Source organism: Cydia strobilella, chromosome 9 (genome assembly GCF_947568885.1).
Source record: "Cydia strobilella chromosome 9, ilCydStro3.1, whole genome shotgun sequence".
NCBI lineage: Eukaryota > Metazoa > Arthropoda > Insecta > Lepidoptera > Tortricidae > Cydia > Cydia strobilella.
Genome location: NC_086049.1, coordinates 17,147,216 through 17,168,029, shown reverse-complemented (window position 1 = coordinate 17,168,029; position 20,814 = coordinate 17,147,216). Strand labels below are relative to the sequence as shown.

Sequence of the window (20,814 nt, the reverse complement as noted above, 5' to 3'; positions counted from 1 at the left end):
TTCAACTTAAAAGAAGTGACATTTCAAAGGTTGAAAAGTAAAAACGTAGCTCAATATCAGCGACACGCTTCGTTTCTGTCCCCCGGGCGTAGTAACGTAACTCAAACGTTGAATAGAGAGATCTTTTGAGTTACACCATTTGGCCCAGACCATACCACATTATAGCTAATAAATCTAGCAAAAGCAATACGGCAGTCAGAGAAACTTTGAACACAATATTAATTTGGCAGAAATCTCACCAGTTCCTTTTGCTGTGATTTAAGCCGAAGCTCTTTAATAATATGACTTTAGGATTACAATTTCAAAATATCGCTGCCCCAATATTACAGGGTTCTATGTTACATTTTCAAGACAGTTGAAATTCGACTTAATGTCACTATGATAAAGTTTAAATTTCAGTTCGATAAAAGTGAAACATAGAACCCTGTAATATTGGGGCAGCGATATGCTGTTGCCTTATCATTTAGATTTCGATTTAACTTGACCTGATTTCCCAACAGATGGCATTGTTTTCTCAAAAGCATTTGCTAGATCGCGCTATCGAAGTGTCCTCATTCAAACTAGGTTTTAAGAAGTTAAATTACTGATAGGAACGCAATAAGGTGAGAAAAGTAGGGGTATAAGCGTGATGCTAAGTTTATTAGCTTAAGTGTGGTACAGTTATTCTAGTACATCACGACAGCGCGCTAAGGAAATTTCATTGAAACTAAGATCGAATTTTCCTTAGCACGGTCGCGAAATTCGTCATTCAATATATTTATAGACAAAATTGACGATTACAATAAGTTTAACTGTTACTTAGTTCATACAAAACGCAGTTTGATACACTATCTTATTCTACTTGTGACGAATACAATACAATGTACAAATACAATACAATGAACCAAAAAGGCTCCCTTTTGAACCTAAACTTGATGCAATCATAGCACCGACATTTAATTTATAAAAAACGTGGAATTGAGCAGTAAATTGGTAAAAGAAGGGAACACACTGTTCCCAAATTAGTCCGAAAGCATTATTCCACAATTTCAGTTACTAAAGCTTTTTTCCGCTATAATAAAAATTAACTAATGATATATATCTAAGTAAGCAAAACGAAAATAGATCATTCTAAGATTAAACAAAAAATATAAGAAACAAACTTGAGAGAAAGTGTATTCTTAACTGACCAAATAGCCATAAAATAAAAATAAAAATATCATAAAAAATTGCGGAACATGCTCTCGGATAGACGAAATTATAATAATGCTTTCGTACTTTTTGAGAATAATATAGTGTTACCCAAAAACAATTTTAAATAGGTCAGGAAGTCCCGCTACAGTAAAGTGAGCAGGGAAAAGGGGAGCGGCGGCGAGCCGCGGCGCACCGATATATTTGGCATTACATACGCCTAACCAGAGACCAGTAAAACAGACTGCCGAGCTCCATACATCGTCCAACCTCCATAACCATTGCTGTAGATGTCGTTGCTCTGGCGTGGTTTCACTCTGTCTCTAAAAGTTACCAGTTTATTCACTAGATGGCGTTTTAATCAAAGAACTTTAGCAGTAGCCAAAATGATGATCGTTTATCAACAAACGTCAAAAACGAATGTGATAATTTCCACACATTGATTAGCGTTTTCTATAGATTGTTGTCACTTGAAAACAAACCCAGAAACTGCTAAAGAGGCCGCCATCTATAACACAATTTAAGCAACTTCATATCGAGTTTGGCAGTCTTTTTATCCGTCTCAAACCTAACTAACGAATACAATATGACACATTTAATACACCTAAATAAAAATTTGCACTCTCTCGCACCGAGTCAACAATTAAAAAAATCACTTACTAATAATGAATAATCACCAAATAATTAACTAAATAGGGCCTATCCTCGCCCACAGACGAGCGGATACTAAAATTCTTTACTTGTAAGATACAAACTCACTAGACTTCTTAGGGCTACCACTTACAAACATCGCTGATGATTTTTTGTAGAAATACTATAGTAAGGACGCTAAGCGGGAATAATTTCGAACGTAGGCCTGTCATTTCATATGTGTCAGCAATAAAATTACGTCCGTACGATAGAGATAGGAGTTGGCGGGTCTATGTATGAAATTGTTCGTGCGTAGTCCTTGCTTTAGTCACTTTTTTGGTTAAAATTAATATTTCCTAGTGCCAAAATTCATACCATTACGGACACAGGAAAGACATTATAACCTAAATTTATATTTAATTGTATAAGTCATCGAGCGATGATCAGACGTACTGACGACCATAGATCAAAATTCGTGATGTGACTAATATGTAGTTTCGTAAATTGTCTATGATTCGCCAGCCGCGGGCCGCTAGCTTACAATAATAATAAATGAGTAGCGACCGACGGCCGAATATACTAACCTTATTAATAAATGCATCGAATCTCTTATCTGACCACTATTCGACACGCACAAATCACAATCTTTGTATAGTATGAATTATCTCAAATGACTTTTTCGCCCAAACCCTACGCCGTTAAGGCCGTTCCATCGGTTTGCCGCTGTCTTTGTCACATTTCGCAAGAAAGAACGGGAAAGAACATACGCGCCAAGTGTCAATTTTGATCGAATTTTGTCGGTTTTTATTTATTTTAAAAAGGCATTGTTTCTGTTGTGCGCCGCGTTGGCTACCTCATTTCTCATTAGTGAAAACATAGAGTAACTTATACTAGAGCGGTACTGTCATAGTAAATTTTGTAACCCAAGAAAATTCACTGCCATCTGTCGACACACTTTAAAAGTAAAAATGAAGATTTATAAAAATACGTTAAAATGTATTTTAATATGGATAAATGATTTTTTTTATTTGCATTAATTATTTTTATGATTTTGACCCATGTTCTTTCACTGATATGCGTTAAAATTGTTAAATAACAAACGAAACCGTCAACGCCATCTATACAGAAGTAGGCCAAAGCTAGTAGCGCCCTCTGAACGAAAATCAAATTTTCTTGATTTTCGAGGCACGTTTTTTCCTTAGACTGTATCCATCTATTACGGAGTTATATCTATCTTTGGTGAAAAGGATCACGCCCGTTTTAAAGGCAATTTTAGCGTGCTACACATAGGGCTCAAATTTATGTAACAGCTTTTTACTATCCCCGAATATTCTTACCTGTTGTCCTACATTATTCAAACGTTTAACATGAATACTGTTATCTGAATTTGAACCATAAAAGTAGAACGCTAAAATTGCCTTTTAAACGGGCATGATCCTTTTCACTGATGAGAAATGAGGTAGCCACCGCGGCGCACAAAAGAAACAATGCCTTTTGTTTAACAGCTTAGGGTTTGGGCGAAAGGTCATTTGAGATAATGCGTACTAATGCATCAAGTAAGCTATATGACTTTGCGTGGTTAAATAGAAGTCTAGCACCGAGACACCACTTATTTTGATATTTAAGTCACGTTCACAGGCAAAAGGGACTTTACTGTCGATAAAGACGATTTCAAAATGCGTCTTTACCGAACCGAAAACCTTTTGTATGAAAATGAAACAGGCATTGAAAAAGGATTACTTTGAATAGAATTTATATCCAAAGTTTATCGGCTTTCTTTGCTCTTAAGCTGTTTAAAACAGTATTTTTCTAAATAAAACTAACTACGTTACATAAGCGGTGCTGCGGTGCGTTCACAATACAAAATTTGGCGATATTGTCTTTTTCGTAACAAATCATTGTAGCGATTAAATTAGATTACTTATAATTAATTCATATTCGAGAATAACTAAAAATTCCCAATATTTGTGCGGCAAGATTGCCTAAGACGAAATGCGCATAACTTAACCTTTTTTAATGTGCTTACTTCCTTTTTAATGTTTTCAAATGTTTATTTCATGGGACGGCCTGTCATAATTATGTACTCGTGTTTTTTAAATCTTATTTTTAATTTATTATACGTACGTCCACACCCGTGTGCGCCTTTAAGATATACATCTGTTTTCCTTAAGGTATTGGCAGCACTACAAGGCTTGTCATCTGTCATATTCTTCAAGAGCCACATAGAAAGATTGACCCTGGAGTTACATATGCGCGCGAGTGGCGAGGCAAATGACAAGGTGCAAAGACGTAGGTGGGCGTTTTCTAAAATAAATATTGAAATCCTCTTTCAATTCTGGACATTCTTGGGCTCATTCTACTCAGAATGTACAGCATTTTCCATCCTGCCATTAAAAAAAGATGTCCATTCCATTACGTCACGTTTTAGTGTAAAAAAAAATTACTTGTACACTCGGCGTCACGGAAATCGCACACCCACCGATTTTTGTTTCAAGCGAATACAGCTCTTATCAAATGTATATACCCCTATCAATATTAATATCATTAAAAAGTACAATTAATAAGCTTTAAAGCATGAATAAAGCATTTTTGGAAAAAATAATAATAATCACGAAATTATGGCGTTCTGAAAGAACACCTAGAATACGCGTCGCTATATGCGTTACCTTGGATAGGTATAAAAGGGGGGGTAAAAGTGAGATATGGGTCATTCGGCATCCAGAGTTCACAGAGGTCACACCGGAACAGCTGGAGACCCCAAGAAAATGGATGTGCGTGACATAGTGGAATGTACCTACAATTTTCATACAAATTTTGTGGACATTTTTTTCATCATCAGGATTGAATATGCTAGTGATTATGAGTTGAAGAAACCCAAAAACACCAGGATCTGTGAGAATTGTTCAAAATCAAATGTGTCGTACATTATTAATTAGTAGCAGTAGCAACGCTTACAATGTCTCAATGTCGCTTTGCCTTAAGGTTGACTGGTAGAGAATGCTTCTGGCATTAAGCCCACCTTTTGTACGATAAGTTTTTCTTTTGTGCAATAAAGATTAAATAAACGGCATGTTTCATAAGCGCACGCACTTGCAAGACTGAAACCGCAAGAACTTAATCGCAGTGCGATCTAAGCCTTAGGGTTAATGCTGTTTGAGACACGAAATTAAAATATCGAAGTGTGGACGCACCTTTTTAAGTATCAAGTTATGCGCATTTCGTTAGAAATTAAAGCCTTCTCAAACGGTAAAAAATACTAAATGACAGTCAATTTATGGCAGTTACTGTGAGACACCGGCTAGACGGACCGACTCGTTAACACTATTTTGTATATAATTAAAGTTCTGACCATCGCATAGTAGTTGGCAGACTTGTCCGTAACACAACAGTAAAAACTTTAGGCTGCAGTGCACGGAGTACAGCCGCCGCGGACACTCGTGCCTGAGGAAGGAATCCCGACGAATCCGAAATATGTAGCCAAAAGCGACTAAAAATAATAATGTAAAACCGTACTGATCTAATATTTTGAAATATGTCTCACGATAGCTTAATTTCTACTTTAGGCTGGTTACAGAAGGACCGATTTTTTGCATAATATAATTAATATACTATTACTAGTACCTACTGATAGAAAAAATCAATCCTAGTCTATGTTAATTAGACACGCATGTTCTTCAAATGGTGTACTGGGAACTAAGACAGGATTTCTGTGATTTGTCGCTTTCCAGTGATAGTTTTAAATAGTTTTTAACTCACCAGAGGGCACTGTTATAGTTTTCTAATGGATTTATAAACATTAAAGAATCATAGTTAGAGGTATGTTTGCCCACTATGTTGTTGACGGTCAAACTAGATTGCGCTGCGGTTCATATTTAAATATGTGCCATTTTCAACCAAAAGGGTACTTATTGTCAGTTGCCAATAAGGCGTTATTTCCATTTTCCATATAGCTTGAGTTTGAAATCAACTTTATCGACCACCGACAATGTGGGCTCTTTTGGTTGAAAACGTCACATATTAGGATTGCTAAAAGTCGTCTGTGGTTTCGCCATTACCAAACTAAAATGGAGTTGGGCGGGACATGTTGCTAGGCAGAGTGATGGCAGGTGGACTAAAATATTAACGGAATGGTGGCCGCTTTCGAATGAAAGAAGCCCCTGGCGTCCATCGGCTCGACATCCGGAAGATTGCGGGTCACTTCTGGATGAGATTGGCTCAGGACCGGGACAAGTGGCGTACTGGAAGAGAGGCCTATGCTCAGCAGTGGGCGATAAAGGGCTGATATGATGCAAAGTCGTCTATGACACAAAAGTGAGACTGATAACTTATACAACAAACTGATCCGTCTTTGTCAGCCTAAAACATTTACCGTTGTGTATGAACATCACTAACGGTACAGTACTACTTACGATTTCATTATTTGGGGCATTTTCTATGAAAAGTTACCTTATTGACGATGGCGCTTACGACGCACAGCGCCGCGCGGCATTGTATTTATATCGGAGCATCGTTTATAATGGCGTAAGTGCCATCGACAATAAGGACCCTTTTTATAAAAAATACCACATTTACCCTAAAGACGAAGATCTTGCAACAACTAACTATGGGGACATCCCCTTAAGGGAGACCTAAATGGAATGCCATTATAATTATATATATTATTACCTTTTTCGCATTTTAGTCAAATTAGATGGGCAGAAGGTTTGTTTGTCACCATTGGGTATAAAGATAGAAGTTAGAGTCAGTCTAAGCTAACTGCACCGACTTATACAGAACAAAGTGTGGCAGTATCATTATAAACGTATTTCCATATAAATTTGATATGGTTGATGACATTATCACACTTTGTCATTGCAAATGCCATGTAATTTGATTTTTAATTTTTGAACTATAATTATTTTTTGTCACGATTTGTTTTGATTGTTATTATTTTTTACTTAATACTTAATTATTTTACTGAATTATTATCTTTTATAATTTGACGATTCATGTTATTTAGAAACATAGTGATATTGTTAAATATCATGTAATTTCCATTAAGAAATAAATTAATCTATCTATCTAGTTAGCTTAGCCCGACTATTGCCTTCAGAATAATCATTATTATCAAATATGTCATCGTTGTATAATTAATTAATATGTCATATGTCAAAGGTAATAATATCGATATAATCTAGGCTTGGCTATATTGGAAAAATACTCTTTACGTATAGTCTCAAGAACCTCAACGGCTCTTTAACAATTTTCGTTTTAAATTGAGTCTTGCGCGAACCGCATAGAGTTCAAATCTCTATATAATAATTGTGGTAGTTATGACCTTTCTGTTCAGGTCCGCGCGGAGCGGTCTCAGTACTTCAGCAGCTCGTCGTCTAGTTCCGTGAGGGCCAGTTTACTGTCTATCACTGGAAAAGAGACCGTTTGTTAGTGGAGTACAGTTGAGATTTGAATGGTAAATGTTGGGCACATAATTTACGTGCAACCACCACCTTCAGAAGCATAAGCATAGGGACTATTTAATTTGTGAGGGAATTTCGGAAAATCTGAACATGGGGTCGTTCAAAGAATATTTTTTCTAGACAATACAGGGTGTCCCAGAACAACCACGTCACAGTCATACATATAAAATGATTACATTAATAATAATAAAGTTAAGTTGGTTAAATTTATTTCGTATTTACTATTAACAAAGATTAACAATATAAATTTAAAAAAGTACAGACTTTGACGATAGATGTATTCTATAATATATGAATAAATGTGTCGTTTTCAATCAAAAGGTACCACATTGTCGCTTGCCATAAGGACGCTCTGAAAAGTTATTTGTATAAAGATACAATCCAATTTCGTCCTTATGGTAAGCAACAATGTGGTACCTTTCGCTTAAAAACGTCAAAAATGTATTATATGAACATGAACAAAAGGTAGGGGTTAAGGGTCAGTTGCACCAAACTGATTGATTTTGCAAAAATTTATAGTACGGGAAGTTTCGTAGTTCACTACTGAGTGAAGGATGAGTTCGCTAATTGTCGTACGTCGTAAGTGTCGTACGGCTGCAATCGTGGCCCAAAATGGTCCCGCCGGAAGATCAGCGCTGACTTTCGGGTCAGCATTATGCTGAGGCGAGACCATTTTCGTGGTAAACTTTAACTTCTACCTATTTTATAAATTCCTATAGTTTTAGTTATACTTCTGTATCTAATTTTAGTGGAAAGAATGAGTGAAAAAAGGCTAACAAAGAGAGTGTATAAGGGAGAGGTAGAAACGGGAGTTGGAAGGGGCAGACATCGGCGGACTTTCTCTGATCAGATCGGGGAAATCCTGAAGAAAGGCCAGGTCAAGAGCACCCTAAACCGGCGAGCGTGTATGAGGAATGTTATGAAAGTGAAGGAAGCGAAAGAGGTATGTCAGGATCGTAGCAAGTGGAAATCCGTGGTCTCTGCCTACCCCTCCGGGAAATAGGCGTGATTATATGTATGTATGTAATTTTAGTTTTAAGTTTATCACGAATAAAACATTTGATTCTTGATTCTTCTAATTGTGGTTGGTGCAACTGGCCCTAAAAGTACTAAGTAAAATAAGGATACAAGTGAGCGTACTCACGTTGGTCCGGGATAGTAGTAGGGAGGGGGCCGCTCGTACTCAGTGGGTCCGTGGTAGCGGGGTGGGCCTTCTTCCCAGTGCCTGCAACACGCAATGCAACATTCAACATGCTGTAACATGGCGCGTAACATGCCAATTGCATAAACACTTGTTACTGTAACACTTGGTGTTGCAGAAACAAATGCTGTTTGCAACAAAATGTGTAACGCCTTAGTGTGTTGCTGTAACACTTCATACGCGTTGCAGTAACATTCAACGCGCAGAAAAACGACGTGTAACGTGTTACAGAAACACGTATTTGGCTTTGCAGTAACAACTGTATGTTCAACATGCTCTTTGGTGCTTCATTATAAAATTATAACATTACCAGTCAATTGCTAGTTAAACTTGTTTTAATTATTTATGTCTTGACACTTTTGACTTTAGTAAAGGTCTGGTTAAGAGTAAAGCTAACATAATATCTTTGTTATATTTAGGGCACATATATAGGTACCGTACGCATTCGATATCCGGATAACGTATACGTAACTAAGGTTATCATCATTCATCATTAACCTTGGTGGTTGAAGCCTGACTATAATGTCAATTAAAAGTGTGTCGTGCGAGAACATTTCCCATAGTAAATGTCTCCATTCTCGAGAACGGCACAACTATACCTATACTTGCAGGCCATTCCCGCCTTCATCAGGCGTGTGGTGTGTGTAAGTGAGCGTCGAGGTGCATGCGTGTGTTGTGTGCATGTATGTGTGCGGTGTGTACTCACTTTGGCGCCATATCATTATATCTGCGCGCGTGGTGTGCGTCGAGGGGCGCCGCCAGCGCGGCGCCGCGCGCCTCGTCCCGCGCACCCGACCCCCCGCCCCCGCCGGCGGCCCCGCGCCGCGCGTCTCGCCCCGCACGCTTCTCTGCCTTGTAGGCGCTATAACATAACACTCACTTATTTGATAGTTACTTTCAGAAATTTTGGAGAAGCGTTGGAAATGTTCGATAATAAATGTATGAAGAAGCCACATCTTTATCAAAGATAGGGAAGACTGAGATTCTGAGCACAACTGTAAACTGTCATTTAATTATCATGATCCGTCTTCTGCCATGTCATAATATATAAGTTGAACGACTTTAAATAAACTTCTTTTTCTAGAGCAACGAACATTTCAAACACGCTTCGACGTTCATTCGGGCGACACAGCGAAAACGAGCGAACAATAAAAAAAACGTAATTTAATGGCGCCCCTACACTATTGACGATGATAGACGATGACTGGCGGGAGCGATAGTGTAGAGGGAATACTCGGCAGTCGCCGCCAGTCATCGTCTATCCTCGCCAATGATCGCCTGCGACTCATAAGTTGTCGGTTTTTTCGATATGCATCAAAGGGAAACGCCGGGTGGTTGCGTACAGGCGATCATGTGGATGCTTGCACGATGATCTTGGCGATGATAGACGATGATACTATCAATGATCATCGCCGATAATGTAGAGTAGGCATAAGACTATTATAGCCCATGATACACGGCTAGCCAAGCAACCAGGCTTCGAGCCAAGGTGAGCTTGCTAGCTTCGTGTGTTCTGCCATCAAATTATATTGCGCCGCGACCCGACCAAGTTCAGGAAGACCATCCATGAACTAGACTTATATTGACCGGGATATAGACCGTGATTACCTTTTGTATTATTTATGAGCTCAAGATATTTCGACGCAGTTACATGCATCATGTTCACGGGTGACTGCTGACGGTCTATATCCCGGTCAATATAAGTCTAGTGAAACTAACCGTGAATTATTCAAAACATCTATGAACTGTCGAAGGTTTGGTTGGTGAACGTGTAGCACGGCCTTATTTCAATATGTCTAACTTTTATGGTATTTTCTAGTTACCCAAACTTGTCCCGTGAACTGATACTTTAAACTTTCGCTGTGTCGCCCAAATAATTGTCAATATTTAACTATAAATAAATATATTCGTGTATTGCACACAAAAGCTACCGTGCGCAATTGCAAGCGTGACACCGACTGCACATTGCACGGAAAATCCACTGGCAATACTGACTCCACAGAAAAACTTCTAGCTTTACAGGTTCCAGTGAGAATAATGGTGTAAAAAGAAACGTTGAAAATATGTGAAACTATCGACTTCAAATAGTGGAATGCCTATTAAATTTACTTTTATATCCTAGATACTGAAATGATAGTTAAATTATCCAATCTACTACCTGATCTGGTTTTGTAGTAATATAATGACAACTGGGCAGATAGGGTCCCGAGTAGATTGGACAACTTAGTATATAAAATATAAAAACGGAATTTATAATTTACAGGTACAGATACAGACCATTTTGAACAAGAAATAATTATAATGGACAGATGTTTTGATAAGACATTTTATGGTCGAAGTCGAAACACAATTACTTTCTTTTTAATTTCTAATTACTACTTTTTTTCGGTCTGATGATGTTCCTAAAAGGTTTTACAATACTTTTACATATTTATTTTCCTTTTCGCTGTTTTTTTTCCACCATTGTCTCATTTAGGACAGTTGATTTTAAGTTTAAAAATAAACAAGAAAGGTAAATTGTGCATATTTTACAATGTGTAGTCTGGATAAGTTAGATTTAGAAAAGTCTCGTCGTAATTTGGAAAAGTATTTCAGTAAAATATTATCAGAGAGAAATGATTTCATGCTTATTATAAATTAATTAAATGTAAATTGGTCTCAAAAGAGACACAAGAAAGTTAATTTTAGTAGTTATGATTTAAGTTAGTTAATTAAAATTTATTAGGAGACAAACATGCTAAATTTAGTGCACTAAACAAGTAAACATGAACGGAAGGATCTCGAAAAGTTTGCACACACACACAAGCTGTTAACATTTAACATATATTATAGGATGCCGCGGCACACAAAGCTATGTGGCTAGAAATATATGAAAAACAGTTGGATGAAATATTTCTATAGACCCGTCCAAGTACAGTCAGCAAAACTATTAGTTTAGCATCCCTACATACAAAAATGTATGCAGGGATGCTACCAATGTTCTGTGCCTTTTCCTACAAAATTTATTTAATTTTAAGCAAACACTAGGTAATCGAAATTAAACTATCGTGAGATATATTTCAAAATATTTGGATCACTCGTGCCTGAGGAAGGACTCCCGAAGAGTCCGAAACGTCGCCAAAAGCGACTAAAAATAATAGTGAAACAGTAGTGATCTAAATATTTTGAAACACTGGGTACTTCAAATATAAAATATGAACAGTACTTACTAACAAGATAGACATTATTTTAGTTCCGTTATGCTCTATTTATTATGTAAAATATGTACACATTTCATATTCACAAGCGCGACAAAAGAGCATTAAAACATATTGTCTCCAATGCACCAAACCACAGTCTGTTAAACGCAATTGTTTGTATCTCCAAGGTTTGTACCTCTGTAAGGAGCTCCATATTTATTGACGAATGTGAATGTGAAGTTTAAGTTTCCGATTTAGGCCACAACATGGCAAACCCTACAACGCTCAAGGGCGCTATTGCAGCAACTGCTTGGCGTGAAGTGTCAAAGCGAACTAAGTTTCCGATTTAGATATGGGGGTCTGTGGTCTGTCCAACGGGCACGGTCTATGTAGAATTCATATTGAATAAACAATACGTTTAATTCAATCGTTGTGAAGCTCGGTGTGCCGCGGATAACGCATGCTAAAGCAACGCAAACAAATGTATAGTTTACCTATCGCGCCGCCGCTGGACGCCGGCCCTAACCTGGACTTATAACTAACTTATCAACTACTTACATTAGTGCAGCCACTTTTTTGCTAAAAATGAGATTACGTCACTAATTTTTTGATTTTGATTTTTATAAACTCAAAAGCTGCCACCGTCAAATCAAATCAATAGAATTCTAACTGCTCCTTTATAGAAATAAAATATCGATATATTATGAAAAATGTCACCACAACCACAAAAGAATGACAAATTAAACAGTGATACGTCATAAATAGCAGAAGAGCACTTCTTAATCTAAGTTTGTTACCTTACAATGTAGGTATAAATGTAAAACATCGAAAATACTTAGCGTACGCACAACACACAGGGAATACACAATTAATGGTAAATGGTATACTGGGTACATCAATTCACTGCATTGCACTTAATTTACGTAAATATGTTGCTGATATTCCATATACTTCACATAGGACGATAACTCAGTCTGTAAGGGCCTGATCTTTTTCAGCGATTTTAATGAGAAGCGAACGCGATAACATCCCCGCGATGCGCTTAAGGCGGTTCCCTGAGCCAGAAGGCGAAAAATCTCCTTATATGATCATGTTTTTCTAAGAGGCGTTGATATTCGTAGACGTGGAAAAAATATATGTAGTTCTTGACTATATTATCTTTAACAACATAGCTTCCGATACACGTATTATGACACTTCGCTCGATACAATTAATTCCCAAAGTAACCTCTAACTCGGACTTTTAATCCTACTTTACTCGGTTATTTATTATGTGATACTATAAACAAAAAAAGAAGAAAAAACAATCTTAACATAAATAGTAATTTCATAGCTTTAGAATTTCGATATTGTAAGGTAACGTTTTTAAAATAAATAAAAACCGACTAAATTCGATCAAAATTGTCACTTGGCGCATATGTTCTTTCCCGTTCTTTCTTGCGAAATGTGACAAAGACAGCGGCAAACCGATGGAACGGCCTTAAGTATAAAATCGCTGGAGAAACGTCAAGAGCGGTAGTGGATTGCGGCCCTAATGACACAAATATATATATATTTGTATATGGCACTGACCGAAGGTATAATGACAATAAAGATGACATCAAATGATCGTATGAGAAACCCTTTTTATGCTTCAAATACAATCGCTTTAGAAGCATAATAACAGCTCGTAATTCGTCTGAAAATCGTAGGCAGCCGAATTCTGGTTTGACACATGAGTTTTGTTAACCAAGCCATAGAAATATCCGTAACCTAGCATTTTCTGTAGTAACTGGATTAATATATTTGTGCCATTACAAATACAGCAAGTGTGATCGTCCAGTGTAGAATTTCTACCTACATCAATTTCGATATGATAAGCAGACTATCCTTCAATCTCAGTCATTTCATTCTTACTCTAAATCCGTACAAATTCTATCCAAGCTACCGTATGTGATTATCAAAACTATCTGCAAAATTGCTCAAAACGTTACGATATGTCAAGCTACAGTATGGATATAAGCATTTATTGTAAAACACTACTGTCAAAAATTGTACCAGCGTTGCGTTTAGTTTATATGATTGGTTATTGGATATTTGGTCAAACAGCTCTATCAAGATTGACCGGTCAAAAGAGATTAGCTAAAAATATTCGCCTCTGACTGGTGACCCGTTTTCATTTCATTTGGCATTGAAATTAGTCTTAGAATCGTGTTGCAACCTTTCTATAAATTAAAATTGAGCAGACATAGAAGCCCCGCATTGCGGGTCTTCGTCGTCTAAAAACCTCTTATAGAGGCACTGTCTATCTCTGTACGTATTTAAAATTAAAAAGGACGTTTTGATTTATTATGTTTTATAATCCGCCTACGCTATGCCACTGTCAAGTCGGTGAAAATTAAGCGTTAACGTACTCTATATAAGACTAATAGTCGAGTTAGCCAAGTTGTCAAATATCTGATCAAATATTCAATAACGCGGAGCGAGGCATAAGCGGTTAACAATAGGTAATGAATGGACGTATTGTGTTTGCAAGCGAAAGCGTGATACTTAACCTAACCTATTACAATAATATGAGAATATACCCTAGCTTGACGAGAAACGTTATACGTCTCCAAACAACAATGGTTAAAACGTCAAAAATTTTAGATAAATAGTCAAAATACAAATTGGGCACATCGTTGTTAAATAACAACAATAATAGCTTTTGAGAAAAGAGACCGTTTTGGATATTATAGTCACCTTTTCCAAAAACAAAAATAGTTCTAAAAACAATGATCGTTCTAAATATTTAAAGCCCGGTACACACTATAAAGGTCAAGTAAGTATGATTGTCACAAATCAGACTTACGTTAAGTGTGTACAGGACCTAAGTCGTGGAAGACAACAAATGTCGACTTTGATTCGTACCCGAGAAATTTGGCTACAGTAAATTGGTCAATCACTAATCACAGACTTTAAAAACAAATTCGTTAAAACAGATGCTAAAACAGTAAATACAATAAATGAGATTCAATAAAAATGCTTTCGTAGTTAAATTTTTACAGTTATAAAATGTTCAAAATTTGGAGAAATTACGAAAATTCGCCACATGCGACATACAATCCTAATGCTGGGGCCACACTAACGGGAAACGCCGGGAAACGCGTTAATTATCGCGTTAAATCGACGTCTTTCATACGGCCACGGCCCCGGCATAACAATAATACTTAGTTGCTTTATACACTAGCAAGTTCAAATAGAAACTTAAATGCACATTGGACGTAATTTAGCGAAAAGGATCCACTTTCAAAAATAGGTCATCGAAACAATGACTTCGAAATGACTTTTGCTTTTGACAGAAAACTAAAATTTTACTGATAATTTTTGAAGGTCGGGTCCCTAAATTACGTCCGTTCGACACACGGCCCACTTCAGCCGTTATTTTACCGCAATACCATAACCCCCAATCAGATTTCGCCGGGTTCTACACAACCAAAAACACAGTCTACTCGGACTCGTGAATGCCGGACTCGTTATCCTCATCCTTCGCATCGAGTCTAGTCTTGAGATCGTCGATGAGCGCGGCCGACGGGGGCGGGGGCACCAGCGCGCACACCACGTCGCCCCCCTCCAGCAGCAGCGCGGTGCGCGAGTGCGGCGGGGAGGGGGAGGGGCGCGCGGTGGGCGGCGTGGGGGAGGGGGAGGCGGAGCCGGGCGGCGCGGAGGGCGCGCGCCCGCGCCACGACGCCAGCTTGCCCTCGATGTCCAGCGTGCTGCGCTTCGACCCTCTGCATTCCGTTTCACTTAGTGCGAGCTCTATGTTACTTCGGGTTTGAGAGATCGTTTCGCGAGAACCGCTTTGCAAGTATTTTTATTTTAGAACTTAATCGAATATAACTCAAGAAAATAAGCGATAAAACTCTAATACGATCTCTCGAATACCGACTTTAAACGGGGCGAAACCCGATCCTTAAACTAAAGTTAAAATGGTCCCTGGCATAGAAAATAACAGAAGTAACAGAACAGAAATAACAGAGGGGAAGGGTCCGTCTCGTCATGCGTCCGTGCGTTAGTTTACAGTCGACATGCTTCTCATGCTATCGATTAAACTTTCTCGATAGATATAATTTAAATTACGCTTATATTACAAGAGGTCCTTAGCCGTGTTTATTTACAATTGTAATAAAATAGTAAACCTATACCGAAAAAAGCGTCATGCGAACGTGTAGCCTCAGCTTTACAACGCACGGCGCGTATCAAAAGCACCGCCGCGCCCCGATTGGCTGAGCGTTATTTGGCGCGTTGTAAGGCCGCGGACACACAGGCGGAACACAAGGTAAGCTAGCGGAAAGTGGCTAGGGGTCGCTAGGTGTCCGTGGGGCACTTACTTGGCAAGGGGTACGTTATCGCGGTCCGCGAACGCGTCATACAAATACTCGCTGCAACAGACAACACACGGTCATCAGCCAGCAGCGGACGCAGCATGCCGCGAATCGAGTCCAACCACAATATTCACACACTATCAGTAATAATGACTGCTTTTATCGATTCAGCACGCAATTCGCACAAAATGAATCTCAAGTTACGTGGCAGCATACTCGTACCTTTTAAGAATTCGCATTTTTACGCTAAGACATAAGTACTGGAAGAAAGTTACATTTTGGCGCCCAAACGAGGATACCAAAGAGGCAAATCATTTCGTGCGTAGCGTGTTATTTTAAGCTTTAATGTTATCTATCATTATTTACTGATAACGTGTAAGCGTAACTTGTCAAATAAAACATTTTTACTGGACTTTTGGATATGGGACATTCGAGTTCGCTAGGGTCCGTTCACAACACAGGGGGCATACAGGTTGTGTTGGGGACAAGCAAAAAAAAAAGTTGTGAACGAATCCTATCACGCCGCCATCTTGTAGCAAATGTCAAAGGGTCCGGCAAAATAATGACATGAGCGCTTCTAAGCGTCTAAGAACCAAAATAAGTCATTGATCGTCCTACATGTGCCTAGTGGGTTATAGTCTTACAATAAATCTTAATACTTATCATAAATACACTCTATACCTAATGATGGTGACAAGGGAACATAAAAGTAAAGTAAATTAAATTAAAAAAAAAATACCAATAAATAGTCTAACTAGGTATAGTTTACATGTCTACGAGAAAGTTCAGAATACACTGCGGGTTACATTCGAGCAATACAGTGAAGGCCCTGATGATACTGAGTACTGACCAAGCAATGTACGACAACATGAAGGAACACCGAGCAACGCTTGTCCGCTGGATAATGCACCTTATGATGTAGTTGTTAAGGTTGAATCCAGCGAGCAAGGGTATCGTGCAAGCTGCTATAAGGTCGAAGAGCACACGCGACGGTAGCGGACGCACCAATACCAAAATGAGCCAAGAGGTTTTGGCGATGGTCAAATTACCTACCTACATGTAATGTATAGGGATCAGAGTTTTAGTAGTACCGTAAGATGTTAGTGAGATATAAATTGACAATGACAAATAAATTCTAAATATCATAATTGATTTATACTTTAAAGAAACAGTAGCAGCAGTTATAGTACGTATATATAATTGTTTAAAGTACCTAATACCACTAAAGTAGTAGACTACTTTGTCGTCTTTATCGCAAGAATCTACTATATTCGTCTATCTTTATTAATATAAATGAGCAGTATAACTACATAATTTTAATAACAACTAATAATTTATTTAAAAAATTGAGAGAATTAAAAAGAGTCTTGTGATGTATCATTCCGCATATTATCATATCCATATTTCACTAGCGTCTATACACTCCTCCTCCGATCCCTTGCGATGTGTGTGTACGAGTATATAATATAGGGCATGCATACGGTGTTGGCGCGTCTGTATACAGTATGTGTTACCGGAGGGCGCGTAGGGTCATCGCCACCAGCCGCGGCGCTGGCACATCGGCTCATACTCACTGTTAACAACATCCCCAAACGTTAACAACCCCTATACAACCCGCTAAACTTATACTCTTGACTGACATTTTCAAATATTTTGAAGAAACTCTATCACAAAATACCCATTTTTAAACATTTATAAAGTTTTCTTGTTGAAATACTTAAATAATAGCTTAATAGCTTAAAATCTGTGTAACCGCATTTTTTTATATAAAATGGACGTAGCTTAGGGACAAGGAACACCACAAAAAATTGTATTTTTTTATTTTTCATAGAAAACACAAAACATTAAAATCAATGCCAAATTTTTTAGGATGGTTCCTTTTCGGTTTACTACGTCCATTTATAACCCACCCATTTATAGGTAGTAATTGCGCTGTAATCATGTCGTTTAGAAGTCGTCATTATGACACTCCATAAGACGATTCCGGAAATCGAACCCAGTATACTCAACCACCGTGATATCTTGTACTTTTTGTATAAACCTGTTTATGACGATTATATTTATAAGGGAGTAAGAGCGTTCATATATTATTGTCCCTTTAATAACATTTAAAATTAGTTCTATAAAAGTGTTAAGGCGGGAATTGAACCCGCACCAGCCTGTGGGGTTGATGGCGATGAGTGAACAACTGAAAAAATATGAACAACTTAACATAAACGCAATCTAGTTCAGAAAAAGTCAAATTAGCCCTAACCGAGTAAAAATTACGCAAAAAAAGATTTTTACACAGTTTTATATGTGTTCGAAGTCATTCTCAATTCGCGCTCAAAAATGTCACATAATGTCCGAAGCTCTTCGATCTTATAGCGCCGTGAACATAACCGACAAGGCAAAATGAACTCAGCCGACATAGTAACAGGGTCGGCTCTCCCTTGGCGCTGGTAAGGGCACAGTCCACTAAATACGGGGATGAGGGTGCAAAACAAACCCAACTCAGACGGACAGACAAATAAGACGACAAAATCAATTAAGTCTCAAATTAATTAAAATCATATGAGATTAGTGAACGAAAAAAACGGAAAGTAAATTAAGGGAATGATTGCATTCGCAAACGATTCCAAAAGAATGATGACAATGAATGATGACTTAGAACTAGCGCGTACAAGCAACACACTTAACTGACCCCATTATATTTAAGACATTAGCTAGCCATACACGCACGGATTTGCCCGTCGGATCTGCCTGAAAAATGTATCTGGCGGACACATCCGTCAATGTGTTGCGCGAATATAGACACAGATTTGTCCGCCGGATGCCCGTCCGCTGCCCATCTGTGTCTATTTCTCGCCACACATCGCACACACGGATGTGTCCGCTAGACACATCTTTCAGGCAGATCCGACGGGCAAATCCGTGCGTGTATGGCTAGCTTTTATCCCGTTGCTATAAGGTTACAAATGGCCAGTTGAGTGTGATGATGTTAGCGTGTGACAGGGAATGTCGGAGCTGAGATGAGCTCAATTTGGGAGTGCTATGATCATGTCAGATTCGATATTCCTTGCGACTGTACTGCATGTCTCAAAGTTTCTAATTGGAATGGGGTTGGCAACTGTCAATCTCTGCGAGATGGCACCATCATAGCTTGCCCCTTTTTCTATGAGATTTGGCTTAAAGTGCTGGCATCCAGGGCATTATAAATAATATAAATATTATAGGACATTCTCACACAAATTGTCCAAGTCCCACGGTAAGCCCAATCAAGCCAAGCCAAGCCAAGGTTGGCTTGTGTTATGGGTGCTCAGACAACGATATATATAATATACAAATACTTAAATACATAGAAAACACCCATGACTCAGGAACAAATATCTGTGCTCCTCACACAAATAAATGCCCTTACCGGGATTCGAACCCAGGACCATCGGCTTCGCAGGCAGGGTCACTACCCACTAGGCCAGACCGGTCGTCAAATAGCATTAAAAAAAAATTGACACAATTCTAGGGATTGACAGGGCAAGCTATGCTGGCGCGATCTGCTAATTATTTCGACCGGCCAACCCCATTAGATAAATCTAAAGACGATTAATATAAAAATAGGGATAAAAATTACTGATCTTCTATTATAAATATAAGTCGCAAGTTGTCATTGTGGATATGATAACGTTTTGTTTGACACACAGTGCAGTATGTAAAAGATCAGTTTAAAACTAGACTAATTGGAAAATAAATTGCTTATATTTTTAGTAGATTCGTGGAAGTTTGATTTGAGATTTGTCGAATGTTTTCTTCAATAACACGAATGTGCTAATTAGGAAATATAAGTTAACATTAGAAATGTACTTCCTTAGGACAAATAGAAGGTATATATTGTATTTATTTTATAAAAGAAAACTTTAATAGGTTGTCGAATTTTAATAATTTTTGGAAGGTGTATAATTCCTGGAAGTTTCTTCTTGTAGGTATGAAATGATTTTCGTAAAATGGAAAATTTGAATCGTATTAGAAAGCGATTGCAAAAATGACAATTTTACATACTGAGGCTAAACATTATTTAAGACGTTTATTCAAGGGCGTACATTTCTAATTTGGGCCATATGCGATCACTTAAAGCTGATTTTTTATGGAGTTTTTTGCACGAAATAATATAACTCAATGCTCTTTTTATTTCATTGAATTATTTATATATATATTTTTTTTATACCACGTCGGTGGCAATCAAGCATACGGCCCGCCGGATGGTAAGCAGTTACCGTAGCCTATGGACGCCTGCAACACTGGAGATATTACACGCGCGTTGCCGACCCTTTATAATATCACGCATTAGAATTAGAAAGAGTAAATTGACGTTTGGGCAGATGTTTTCATAAGATAATCTCGTCATAGGACTGTTTAAAGTGATTTTTGTTTACGTGGTTTCATGCCTTTCCAATCCTATTTGTCAGATGTTAGAATTGATAATTTTATGATGCGCCTAACCTAACCTAACCTAAGTGATCAATTTTAAAATGGCATTTCATGAATATATTGCATTTCTATGAGCTGGTCACGGCATGTATATAAAATCGTCTAATTTTTTTACTTCAGTTGCTTTACTCTTTCTAATTAAGTCCGCAACAAGCTCGGCCGATTTTCACCTTTCCATACAAAAGGAGTTTCGTTCTCATTTCAAAACTACGTGTTGGATTGTAATGAAACTTTGCACATACAACGACATGAGGTATATCCAGTCCTAGAATTAGTTTATATATGTAGCTCCAGTTTATAAAACAAACGAAATAGAGCAAAAACAAGTTTTGTATGAAAAACTTAAATTGGCTGTATTTTTTTAACTATGGT

At 37.9% G+C, this 20,814-nt stretch overlaps 1 protein-coding gene across 2 annotated transcripts in view; it reads right to left on the bottom strand.

Annotated features, from left to right (window-relative positions):
* Positions 1 to 1,987: 1,987 nt before the first annotated feature.
* Positions 1,988 to 20,814, bottom strand: part of LOC134744453 (prominin-like protein) — an 86,574-nt gene continuing 67,747 nt past the window's right edge. The window contains exons 17-20 of one of the 2 annotated variants that reach the window (XM_063678267.1): positions 15,985 to 16,035; positions 9,164 to 9,319; positions 8,401 to 8,481; positions 1,988 to 7,202 (exon numbers count right to left, since the gene is read on the bottom strand). In XM_063678267.1, the coding sequence (XP_063534337.1) occupies positions 7,190 to 7,202; positions 8,401 to 8,481; positions 9,164 to 9,319; positions 15,985 to 16,035 (301 nt within the window). In that variant the 3' untranslated portion in view covers positions 1,988 to 7,189. The remainder of the gene's footprint in view (positions 7,203 to 8,400; positions 8,482 to 9,163; positions 9,320 to 15,984; positions 16,036 to 20,814) is intronic. The other variant, XM_063678268.1, reaches the window with a different exon arrangement.